A 12913-nucleotide genomic window follows, 5' to 3' on the forward strand; every position below is an offset into this window, starting at 1 on the left:
TTTGTCTCCGCTTTTCGTTGATACTCTGTATTGATGTTTCTAATTTGTCTAACAACAAATTAAAGCCTAATATGACGAGCGGCAAGGTAATATATTTATCGCCACAGAGAGTTGTAGATAAGGTCTTAAAGTACATTAAATACTTTCTAATAGTATTCAAAAGATCCCATTCAGTCGTTGTTAAGTTAAGCAATTGCAATTTCGAATCGGTAGTGCAAAAAAACTCCAAAGCTGCTCTCATCTGAAGAGCTACGTCAATCATGTCACAAGAAGAATTCCATCTTGTGGACACGTCTAAAATCGGTGATAAAAATTTTACTCCCATTACATCACATGCTGATTTTAATTTATCACGTAGCTGTTCGGAATACTTCAATTTCTTAAAAAGAGTTCGCAAACGAACCATGACCTTCGATTCAGAAGTTCCTTCTTCCTCTTCTTGTTCTTCATAAACGTTCTCATGATTTTCAAGCAATTCTTCGCTGTCATCGTACTCATCATATTCTTCGGATACAACATGATTGTCTTCGATTTGAAGTTCGCGCAAAAAATCTTGAGCAGCTAGGTGAATTATATGCGCGAAACAACGGAAATGTAAATCATTTGCATCAAATTCTGTTCCCAATGAAGCGCTTAAAAGACTTGCTAATTTATCAATAAACGATGTGTTGGCTGAGGCATTGTCGATAGTTATTCCCTGTAGCTTACTTATCAAACCCTTTTCCTTTATAACACCTAGAAATAAATTGGCGATGTCCTTTCCAGTATGCTTTCCATTGGATGGCACAAAATCGATAACCAGAGATCTCGGAACCCAATTTTCGTCAATAAAGTGGGCAGTAATACCATAATATGATCTTGCTCTAATTGATGTCCAGCCATCAATCGTATACGAAATTTTTGAAGAGTTTTTTTGCAAGATTTCTAAAATTATTTTCTGAGTTTTTTCAAAATGAGATTGAAATAATGATTTCAATTTGTTGCGCTTCGGTAATTCAACTTGAGTATTTAAATATTCAAAAACATTTTTGGACTCCTCGCAATCATCGAAGAAATTAAAAGGAAGACACTTCTTAGCGCACCAAGTGACCAATAAAATTATAAAGATTGATCGACTTACCTGGTAGGGAAGATCAATCGAAATTATTTGAGCTCGTCTTCCGAAAATAATTACACCCGGTAGTATTTCCTTATTTACACCCAACAGTACAAGTTTACAGCACCCAGGTATCAAATTCTCGAAAATCCCCACTCTGCCTCTCTTCGGCCGGTGTCCTCTCTGATTACCTCACTTCGTTGTTTGAATTCGTTCTTTTTCAGATCACTTGGGATATATGAATGGGAGGGTGGGAGTGTAATTATTTTCGGAAGACGAGCTCAAATAATTTCGATTGATCTTCCCTACCAGGTAAGTCGATCAATCTTTATAATTATTTTTCGCTCGTCTTCCTCAATAATTACACCCGGTAGATGTTTAAAGATCTGTACTCGGTGATCTGAACGTCAATTTATTTGTTTTATTGAAAACTATATATTTTTGAATAATAGAACATTTTTTTTTTTTTTTTTTTTTATTATTATATAACGAAGAAAATTTTGGAACAAAGAACCAAGAATTTTTTTTTTTTTTTTTTTTACATTTTGTTGAACAATTACATGGGTAAGAAAAAAAAAGAACAATTACAATTAGTTTAGACTTAGAACTGCTATAGCGAATTCTTCTGAATGTGAAGAAGTAACCGGTTTATTATAGAACTTATTAAATGTTTCCGAAGCATGCGTCCACCCTGCAGTTTTACGTATTGTTTCTATATTAACACCTTTTCTATATGCAGCGGATGTAGACGCATGTCTCGTACTATAACCAGAGAAAATTTCTGTATTTATTCCACTTTCGTGAAGTGTTGATTTCAACCATCGGCTGATAGATTGAGTTGTGGCTCTATGAAACGGTTTTTTATAGGTGATAAATAAAAAACGTTCGTTTTCTGGACGTAAATTTTTAGTTTTTTCCATATAGTGTTGGAGAACTGATGCCACACAGAGTTCAGGGCATTCTTGAAAGAATGGCAAGACAATAAACGGTTGATACCTATTTTTTCCTGACGTTTTTACTTTTTCTGGTATTTTAATTTCTATTTTATTATCTAATATTACTATATTTTTTAATTCGATTAAAGAAAATGTCTGGACTCTATGACCTGTCGTGAGCGCAAGAAGCATAGCTAGTTTAAGAGTAATTTGGCGAAGATTTAATGACTGCAGTGGATGCAAATTTTTCAGGAAAGATAGAACTGGATTAGGATCCCATGTTGAAGCGTATTTCGGAGTAGGTGGTTTTTTATTGTATATTCCTTTGAGTATTCTTTTTAATATTTTTTCGTCTTCTAATTTAATGGAAAATAAAAAGGCAAGCGCGGATTTATGAGTGTTAACATTTGAATATGATATTTTTCTTTCTGAAATTTCTATAAGGTAATTAGATATTTTTTCTAGACTATATTCATACGGATTTTGTGTGTGTTTAATTGAAAATTCCCACCAATTTTTAAGAACGGTATTATATTGTTTCAATGTATTTTCCGAAATAGAGTTCAACATAGTAGGGATTGCTTTTTGTGGAATTTTATTTTCTATCCATTTTTTCCTGACAAATTCCCTGCAACCAGGGTAAGTGATTTGTATAGTGGATGCGGCAGGCTGAAAGGAGAAAGAATTAAGTCATATTGAGGTTGAAAATAGAGTGCCTTAGTACATAAAAGTTTATGAAAAAGCGGGTACCACGGTTGAGTGGGCCAATTGGGAACTATTAATATTCCTTCCGCGTTTTCTTGAATTATTTTGTCTAATATTCGCGATATTAATGAGAAAGGGGGGAACGCGTAAAAGTATTCGTTTTGCCAGCTTACAGTGAATGCGTCTACATTTTCTGAGTAAGGATCGGGACCCCACGATATGTACCTTTTGCATTTTTTATTAAGCATAGATGCGAATAGATCTATTGTGGGGTAATTAAATTTTGAGCAAATAATATCGAATACTTTATCGTTTAATGTATATTCTGTTTCTATGAATTGGGATCTAGACTGGCGGTCAGCGAGGTAATTGTCTTTGGTAGGAATATATGACGCAATTATTTCTATATTTTTTGTTTCGCACCAAAGCCATATTTTATTTGCAATATTATTTAATTTTGGGAATTGAACACTTCCTTTTTTATTAATGCAAGCTATTGCTGTTTTATTGTCTATGCGCAATAGGATTGCGCAGTCTTCATAATTTTTTGCAAAGGATTTTAACCCGTAAAAAGCTGCTCGTAATTCCAATTGATTAATATGCAAGTTCTTTTCCTCGTTTGACCAAAACCCCTTTGTTTCTATTCCGTTCGCGTATGCTCCCCAACCAGACTGTGATGCATCAGTATAAATCTCGATATCGAAGTTTGTTGGGGTTTTCATATTTTGATAAGATGAGCTTAAATTATTTGACCACCACTCTAAATCTTGACGTGTGTATGAAGGTATTTGAATTTTTTTATTATAATTTTGGGGTTCACTTTTTAGAGCTTGGAATTTTGCCCGTTCTAGATTTTTTATGTGTGCCCAACCATATTTAACAGCTGGGCACGCTGCGACTAATTTCCCGATTAAACTTGCAAAATCTCTTATTAAACAATAATTTTTGTTTTTTATTTTATTTAATAATTTATTTATTTTGAGTTTTTTGTCATCGGGTAATGTTAGGGTCATGTTTAGACTGTTATAGAGGAAACCTAAAAATTTTATTTCTTGAGAGGGTGATAAACTACTTTTTTTGTAGTTTATTAAAAAACCTAGTTTTGTTAACATTTTAAGTGAAAGTTTTACTGATTCGGAGCATTCTTTTTTTGTTTTCCCTATTATTAATAAATCGTCCAGATAAATGACGCAGAGAATGTTTAGTTTTTCGCGAAGGTATTGAATTACTGGTTTTGGGAGTTTTGTAAATATATAAGGGGCAATATTAAGTCCAAATGGTAGGCACTGAAATTCAAAGATTTTATTTTCATATTGGAATCTTAAGTATTTTTTATGAGGTTCGAAAATTGGCAAAAGATAATATGCATCTTTCATATCTATGGAAGCAAGAAAACATTTTTCTGATATTAATTTAGAGGCCGTCCTGTAATCTTCTAATTTAAAGTGATTCGTTTGGATAAATTTGTTAAGGTTTTTTAAATTTAAAATAAATCTATATTTTCCATTAGGTCTTAAAGCCATAAAATATCTGGAGAAAAATTCATTTTTCTTTGACCTCTTTTCTACAATTGCTCCCATATTTTTTAGGTCTTTTATCGCAAAATCATATTCTGCTTTTTCATTACAATTTATAATAACATTTGGTTTCACGTTTTGTTTTGGTAATTTAATGAAAGGGATTTTTATCCCTTGAATCCATTGTAAAATGGATTTATTTTTAGTAATACGTGTCCATTTGTTATAAAAATGTTTTAAGCGACCAGCGTGAAAGCTTACCTCATTTAACGTCTCCTGGTTGGACTCCGCCTGCGATGATTCTGATGATAATCCCTGTTGAATTTCTTCTTCGGACTCTGACGACGTCGCGAGTAGTTTAAATGCTCTCGTTGCTTTTTGTTATTTTTTGAATTATATTCCGACGATTGTGGTTGTTGGTTTGATGTGGATGGTTTGTTTGTGAAATTTTTTTTGGATATTATTTTTAAATCTTTTGCGACTTTTTGAACAGCTTCTGTCGCTTTTACATCTTCGGCAAACTTTGAACCTAAGAGGAATTCATCTCTACTACTATTTTCTATCAGCTTTCTTGAATTATAATTTAGGTAAGGCAGGATTTGGTATTTCCTGCTTGTAGTAATAGCGTGATGAATATTGCATAGCAGTTGACCAATGTCTGCGAGGGTGGAACACGTTTCTTTTGATTTTTCTTGATCTTCTGACTTTAGAACTCTATTTAATTCAACTCCCGTTGCTGATAGGGCATGGGCAGTTTGAAGTTGGAGTTTCTCCAAAAATTGATCATGTCGTGTGGCTTTATTATCCATGCATTGTTGGATTTCTGCATTTAATTTAGGTGGTGTCATCAGTTTGCAGTTTTCAAAAATTGGATATTTTTTCATTAATTCCTCCTTTTGTTCTTTATTTAATCCTTGTTTCAGGTATACATCCCAACGCAAACATATTTCCTCATGTAAAGGGTCAATTTGTTTATTTAAATTATCGGGATTTGAGCCGAGCAGGTCAATAAGTATATTTGGGTTTTCCTCGGTTGTTGTGGTTTTATCCTTGTCCTGTTCATTGTTTGTCTCCACAGTTTGGCCCGAAGAATGTGTCATTTCCTCAGTATCGCCTACAATAATAAAATTAATGTAGTGAGTCTCTGAAGTCTATAGCGAGACTATATGAGAATAATTGTAACTTTTTCGTATACAATTATAATATTATATATATATATATATATAAAATATTATAAGGTATAGACTTATAGCGAAGTCTTTTTATAATTGTAATTTTTTCTGGACCTATAGCGAGGACTTTTTTTTTTTTTTTTTTTTGATTTTATAGCGAAAATCGATTGTTACTTACTTGCAGATGATGATGATGACGAGGAGTCGTATTTACTCGCACTAGAAGAATTAGAGATATCATCTCTAATTCGTCGCACCTCTTCCAAAATAGCATCTAATTTTCTTTTCTTATTAGCACGATCACGGTGATGTTTAGATCGATCTTGGTTACGGTCACGATTATTGTATTTAGCACGTTTCATTTCTACTTATTAAATTTTTCGTGTTGCTCTGTCGGGTACAAATAACGAAGTGGGGTAATCAGAGAGGACACCGGCCGAAGAGAGGCAGAGTGGGGATTTTCGAGAATTTGATACCTGGGTGCTGTAAACTTGTACTGTTGGGTGTAAATAAGGAAATACTACAACTATAATAAAAATATGAAAATATCAATTATTTTCAAAATAAATTTTCTTTTGAATTCTAAATTTTTATACAAATGTTAAAATACACTAAAATAATCTTGTTCAATTATATAGTATGATTATTGGATTAACAAAGTATTTAGTATACTTGTTTAATTTTGACAAGATGTCAACATAAAAATAACCTTTTTTTTGTCAGATTGCGATGAGACACAACCATAAATATCTTTATAAAGATCATTATGATGGTTTTCCATATGACGAATGAGTCCTGAAGTATTGCAATTTTTCATTTTTATAATTTTTTCGATTTGTTGTTCACGGCAAATTATGCATATACCTTCCTTGTTCCTTTGATCGAGAGATTTAATTTCGAAGTTTGCTTTCAATCTTTTAGTTCTTTCACCCCTATTTTTAGTAAAATTAATATTTAAATTATATAACGTTAATTATCTGTCACACTCAATTTCAATTTAGTAATACGTAAAACCTTTCTGACGTTGAATCAAATGATCTTTTTTGGCTTGATTCTTCCATTTCGAGAAATTGAATTATTTTGCTTCCTCGTGGAGGAAGCTATGTAGTCCTTTCGTTTATAAAATTTTTAAAAATGTTGAAAACAAATTTTCCTCTATATAGAAACATGTTATATGAGATCCTGATCAATTGTCCGGATGTATGTATGTGTGTGTGTATGTGTGTGTGGATAGTTTTTGTGAACACGATATCTTTAACAGGTTTTAATGGATTTGGGTAAAATTTGGTAGGCTTATTTAACACATTAATCTCTCAAAAATGACGAGAAGATTTTTAAAAATACCCAAAAAAAAAATTTTATCGTCTTTTTTCCAAAATTTTTTTTTTAATTGAAAAAATTTTTAAATCGAAAAATTTAAGGTAATATATAATATAATCGTCTTCTTTATGTCAAGATGAATCGATTGATATATATATAAAGTATAGATTTGATTGAAATTTAAAGAATTAATGAAAGTTAAAAAATCAAAAATTCTCATTTTAGCTAAAAAATGATGTGTTTGATTAAATTCAAGTTTATATATGAAATAATTTTATTCCTTGCATTGAAACAAATCAATTAGTATATAGAAAGTATACATTTGAATAAAATTAAAAAAATTAATGAAATTTAAGAAATAAAAAATTTACGTCTTAGCTAAAAAATTGTGTTTTTATTTAAATTCAAGTTTAAACATAAAATAATTGTATTCCTTGCATTGAAACGAATCGACTGGTATGTATAAAGTATACATTTGCGTTAAATTAAAACAATTAATGAAAGTTAAAAAATAAAAAATTTGCATTTTAACAAAGAAATTTTGTGTTTATTTAAATTCATGTTCAAATATAAAATAATTGTATTCCTTTTTTTAAACTTTCATTAACTCTTTCAATTTAAATAATAATAATAATTTAAATATATATCATACATACCAATCGATTTATTATAATGCAAGGAATGCAATAATTTTATGTTTAAACTTGAATTTAAACAAACACAATTTTTTTATGTATATTAATTTCAGTGTTACTGCTTCCTCCATGAGGAAGCAAATTTTTTGCATCATATAATGAGGAAGCAAAATGTTCATGAAATGAACATAAAGGACACCCTACTTGTTTATTGATATTATCAATTGTAAAATTGATTTTCAAAACATCTATAACCTTTGCTTTGAACTGACAGTTTGAAAATAAACAAAAAGCAATATTATTGATTTTCTTGATAATTAAATAAGTCAAGATGGTTAGTTAAAAAACAAATGAATTTTTAATACTAACTTCTCAAGATAATTTCAATAACAATCGAGAATATATGAGAATCAAGATAATTGTGTCTTATTATGCATCACTAGAACACTAGGTTAAAATTGAAATTTCATAATTTTTTATACATTTTAGACAGAATTTCAATTTTAACCTCGTGTTCCATGAATTTTCCGCGAATTTCGTGGAGCATTCGCATCGCATACAATCCGCCAGGGTTACCACAATTTTTCCACAAATCATATATATATATATAAACAATAATTTACCTTTATTTTTCATTTTTATATCATTTTTTTAAACAATTTATCGATAAATTTCACTCTAAGCGAAGTTAAGCACAATCGATCAAAATACGCTTGAACCAATCCGCTAGGGTACATTTTCAATTCCAAACACTTTGAAGAACTATTAATTGACAATGATAAAATAAATATTAATTTACATTAAATAAATATTACTTGAGTCAATTATAAATGATCTTTGTTTAAATTCCAAAATTGTTTCTTTAATTACAGTTTACTTGGTTCAAAAAATATTTATTGCTTCCTCGTGGAGGAAGTTTTGTAGTCCTTTCGTTTATAAAAATTTTCAAAATAGCGAAAACAAATTTTTCTCTATATAGAAACATGTTATATGAGATCCTGATCAATTTTCCGGATGTATGTATGTGTGTGTGTATGTGTGGAAACCTTTTTTGTGAATCCGTTAACTTTAACAGGTTTTTATGGATTTAGGTAAAATTTGGTAGGCTTATTTATCACATTAATATCTCAAAATGGACGAAAGGATTTTAAAAAATACCCAACAAAAAAATTTTATCGTCTTTTTTCAAAAAATTTTTTTTAATTGAAAAAATTTATAAATACAAAAATTTAAGGTAAAATATAATATAATCGTCTTCCTTACGTCAAGACAAATCGATTGGTATATATAAAGTATAGATTTGATTTAAATTTAAAGAATTAAGGAAAGTTAAAAAATCAATAAATCACATTTTAGCTATAAAATTTTGTAATTTTTGAAATTCAAGGGCATATATGAAATAATTTTATTCCTTGCATTAAAACGAATCGATTGGTATATATAAATTATACATTTAATTTAAATTTAAAGAATTAATGAAAATTAAAAATTCACATTTTAGCTGAAAAATTTTGTATTCTCAAATGTTTATATTATTATATTATTTTTGTATGTTTATTTCAATGTTAATGCTTTCTCTACGAGGATGCAAATGTTTTTGCTGATCGTAAAGAGGAATTAAAATGTTCATGTAATGAACATCTGAATTTACAACTTGTTTACAGTTATTTTTATAATTAAATGTTTAATGATTGCTTAGGAATAAAAATTAATATACAAACTACTTTCCATTTTTACGGTCTTAAAAAAACTATGTCCATCTCCAACGAACTTATCTTCTAAAATGTATCTGTTTCTTGCCGGAATTTACCATCGTTTTTTACTAAAATTAAATTTTACCTTATTTTAGTTGTTTACTTGGATTTAGTGGTTCGATATTCTGAAATTAATTATTTAAAAAAATTTTAAATAGTAGATGTTTTTAAAGTTGTTTAAAGATTTTTTTTAACTTGTTACTTTGCGTTTTTTGGGTTCGCGTCTACGAATCTAATATCAGCCCTAAAAGTCCTTAAATAACAAGTTTCAAAAGGTTAAAACTGTTTTAAAAAACATCGGCCTTTTCTAGTCCGTTATTTTCAAAATATAATCTATATTTAAATATTTTGAAGCTTTGAATCCAAATTAATAAAAATAAATATTATGTAATATTTTAATGGTTAAATTTTTTCCAGAGTCAAATAAGCAGTTCTTTGGTGAATCGAGGTTGACCGAATATAATGGCTTATATTTGAGACGTCAGTGAGAATGTGAGAAAAACTCACCTGGTGATGTCTTCTTTGGGAACGTGTGCAGATGAAGAGGACTCAGAGGATGTGGAAAGTAAAGCATCTGCGATGTTGTCGCCATTGCCTTCGGGATACAAATACATGTAAGTGGAAAGATAGTGGTTAAATGGAATCTTTTCTGATAAAGGCATCGCATATGGAGGATGCTGCCCTTAACATAAGAAAAGAAGAGCTCGCAACGGCTAGGATTGAAGTCCTTATAGTCGTTGTCAGGGCCTTCTTTAAAGCTTCATTTAAAAAGAACTCTCTGAATATTTTTCTAATTAAAAGTTGTAAGCTCGAACATTCAAGTTCCTTTTTTCAAATTATGTTATTAAACTGTTTAATATTTAGATGACAAATAAACTGTTAGTGTTAAATATTTTTAACTTATTAAAACTAGAATAAACTCAAGCAAAAGAAGGTCACTAAGCTAAACAGAAAAACATTGAAATAGTCAGAAATGATAAAAAGAGATAAATTCGAAACGTAGAAGAAGAGAAATGTGTTTAAAAAAATAAACGGAAAAATAAAACAAATTATTTTGATCGACAATTAAAAATGAAGCAAAACACTATGGTGCAAAAGTTAAGTTTATGTGCAAAAGAGAGACAAATTTTGAGTGAAGATTTTAATGGTTATGCAATACGTGCATTGTGTCGCAAGTGGTACTTAAGTACATGTAAGAAAATTGAGTTTCAAAAAGAATGAACATGAACCAAATGTATACTTGATTTTGTTTGACGCTGATCACATCTGATCCTCCTGACTTACACTGGAGTACAAGCAAGAAATATCATTTAAGCAAGAAAGCAGCATGCCAGGGGGGCGAAGGGGCCTAGTAGCCCCTCAAAATACATTCCTGGAAAATATTATACGAAGAAGTAGCAGTCAACGTAAGTAACTTCTTTTTATCTTTTTCACATTTATGAAAGAAAACAATTTCTTTTATCCATACATCCATTGCCATTATATAATCTAATAGACTTGAAAAAATATTTTGTGATTACTACTCTGTAACAGCCCTCATATTGAGATTTGAATTTTTAAACAATTATTTTAAAAAATTAATAATTTGGGTAACATATATAACATTCTTCCTGATAGCTTTCCTACTGCTATTTAACTGCTTAGAGCAGCTATCCAAATGTTTTAATTAGGTTTTTTACTCAAATTCATAAAAAGCAGGATTTTTGACTAGGCTATATCCCTACCCAGATAGCAAAATAGGCTCACAGTGTCAGAAATGTAGCTTGCACGTGTGCCAATTGACCCGTAGCGTGTTCTTACTAGACCAAAAAGATGCGTCTTTATGCTGATTCTACACTCACCTAAAAATGAGTGAGCGGTCCGCTATTCCGTGACGCTCCCCATATTTAACTATATCTATATATATAAAAAACGTAACGCAAATGCAAACCGCTCGTGCAGTTTTAATTCAGTGTAGAATCAGCATCATATGCGACGCATGTGAGTTGCAAGCGTGAAGGTCGCTTGCATGATGGTAAAATAAGTTTAGATCATAGTCCCTCTAAATTTATTTCAAAAAATTCCACCATTAATCTTCAGGATAAATATGAAGCAACGCAACAATGAAATAAAGAAGTAATTCTTTTTTATTTTTACTAAATTTATAAATCTTATTTTTGTATTTATTAACTTGAAGATTGATTAAATTTGAGAAAATATTAAATAAATAATAGTAACTTTTAATTTATTTAAAATAATAGAATAATAATAATTAAATAAACAAGGAGGGGGTCCTTTATGTTTATTTCGTAAACATTTTGCTTTCTCATTGTGTGAAGCAAAAAATTTGCTTCCTCGTGGAGGACGCTATGAATTTCTCCGATTCAATTGATTGATTTAAAAAATTTCGAGTTGAAAACTGTTCTAAATTAATTAAATTTTTTGAAAAATTAAGAAAATTTTAATTCATTTTGGGTGTAACATATACTTCATATATACGAATCGATTCGTTTCAATGCAAGGAATACAATTATTTTATGTATTAACTTGAATTTAAAAAAACACAAAATTTTTTAGTTAAAATATAAATTTTCGATTTTTCAATTTTTATTAATTCTTAAAATTTAAATCAAATCTATACTTTATATATATCAACCAATTCGTTTTAATGCAGGGAATAAAATTATTTCATATATAAACATGAATTTAAGAAAACAACATTTTTCAGCTAAAATGTGAATTGTTGATTTTTTAACTTTCATTAATTCTTTAAATTTCAATCAAATCTATACATTATATATACCAATCGATTCGACTTGACGTAAGGTAAACTATTATATCATACATTACCTTAAATTTTTCTATTTAAAAAATTTTTCAATTAAAAAAAAAATTTTGGAAAAAAGACGATAAAATTTTTTTGGGGTACTTTTAAAAATCTTCTCTTCATTTTTTAGAGATAAATGTGATATATAAGTCTACCAAATTTTACCTAAATCCATTAAAACCTGTTAAAGATATCGTGTTCACAAAAATGATCCACACACACACATACATAAATACATCCGGACAGTTGATCAGGATCTCATATAACATGTTTCTATATAGAGAAAAATTTGTTTTCACCATGTCTAAAAATTTTATAAACGAAAGGACTGCAAAGCTTCTTTCACGAGGAAGCAAAATAATTAATTAATATATAAAATAACTTTATAGGGTCAGTTGGGGTAAATGGAGACAAGAGGTTTTGAAGCTAAATTTACAGTTTTAAAATTAAGTTCAACGTCAATGTCTCGCATTTCAAAGAAAACAGACTTAAAAATCATACTAAATTTTTTTCTTATTCCTTATGACTCCTATAACAGAAATTCACTTGAATTTTTTATTTTTGTCAATTTGGTTAATAATGACAAGCAGTCCCCATTTACCCTGAGTTTTCAAATTTTTGGGGTAAATGGGGACAGCTTGTCATTATTAACCAAATTAACAAAAATCAAAAACTCAAGTGAATTTCTGTTATGGGAGTCATAAGGAATAAGAAAAAAATTTGGTATGATTTTTAAGTCTGTTTTTTTCAAATGCGAGACAAAATACTGAAATGAAAAAAAATAAAATAATTTCAATTGGTTCAACTATTATATATCTACTACAAATTTTTTTCAAGTTTTTTTATCACTTAATACAGTAATATACTTAAGGAAACTTTTTTCTTAAAACTTTCTTGGAAACTATGCTGTCCCCATTTACCCCAAATTTTATGAAATTTTCTAAATTTTGGGGTAAATGGGGACAGTCAGTTT

The 12913-nt window shown here is 29.4% G+C and overlaps 2 protein-coding genes across 12 annotated transcripts in view; one reads left to right on the forward strand and one right to left on the reverse strand.

Annotated features, from left to right (window-relative positions):
• Positions 1-12913, forward strand: part of LOC127278580 (potassium voltage-gated channel protein eag) — a 1151741-nt gene that overhangs the window by 20798 nt on the left and 1118030 nt on the right. For 9 of the 11 annotated variants that reach the window (XM_051300360.1, XM_051300361.1, XM_051300362.1 and 6 more), the window contains exon 3: positions 9552-10540. In XM_051300360.1, the coding sequence (XP_051156317.1) occupies positions 10462-10540 (79 nt within the window). In that variant the 5' untranslated portion in view covers positions 9552-10461. Of the gene's footprint in view, positions 1-9551; positions 10541-12913 lie in introns of those variants that run through there. The other 2 variants (XM_051300365.1, XM_051300364.1) reach the window with 2 other exon arrangements.
• On the reverse strand, positions 1711-5846 carry LOC127278590 (uncharacterized). The gene is made up of 3 exons (XM_051300384.1): positions 5604-5846; positions 4515-5367; positions 1711-2700 (listed from the first exon to the last, which is right to left on the reverse strand). Exons 1-2 carry the CDS (start codon positions 5785-5787, stop codon positions 4520-4522), a joined length of 1032 nt encoding a protein of 343 aa, XP_051156341.1. The 5' UTR covers positions 5788-5846; the 3' UTR covers positions 1711-2700; positions 4515-4519.

This window comes from Leptopilina boulardi, unplaced genomic scaffold (assembly GCF_019393585.1).
Source record: "Leptopilina boulardi isolate dan_hultmark-lab unplaced genomic scaffold, ZJU_Lbou_2.1 LbouV2_208, whole genome shotgun sequence".
NCBI classification, from domain to species: domain Eukaryota; kingdom Metazoa; phylum Arthropoda; class Insecta; order Hymenoptera; family Figitidae; genus Leptopilina; species Leptopilina boulardi.

Bases quoted from the DNA above. Each gene is read 5' to 3' on its own strand.
- LOC127278590 (XM_051300384.1), bottom strand. From the start codon at position 5,787: ATGAAACGTGCTAAATACAATAATCGTGACCGTAACCAAGATCGATCT. The intron at 5,368-5,603 runs GTAAGTAACAAT...TTATTATTGTAG, and splicing joins GTCATCATCATCATCTGCAA to GCGATACTGAGGAAATGACA.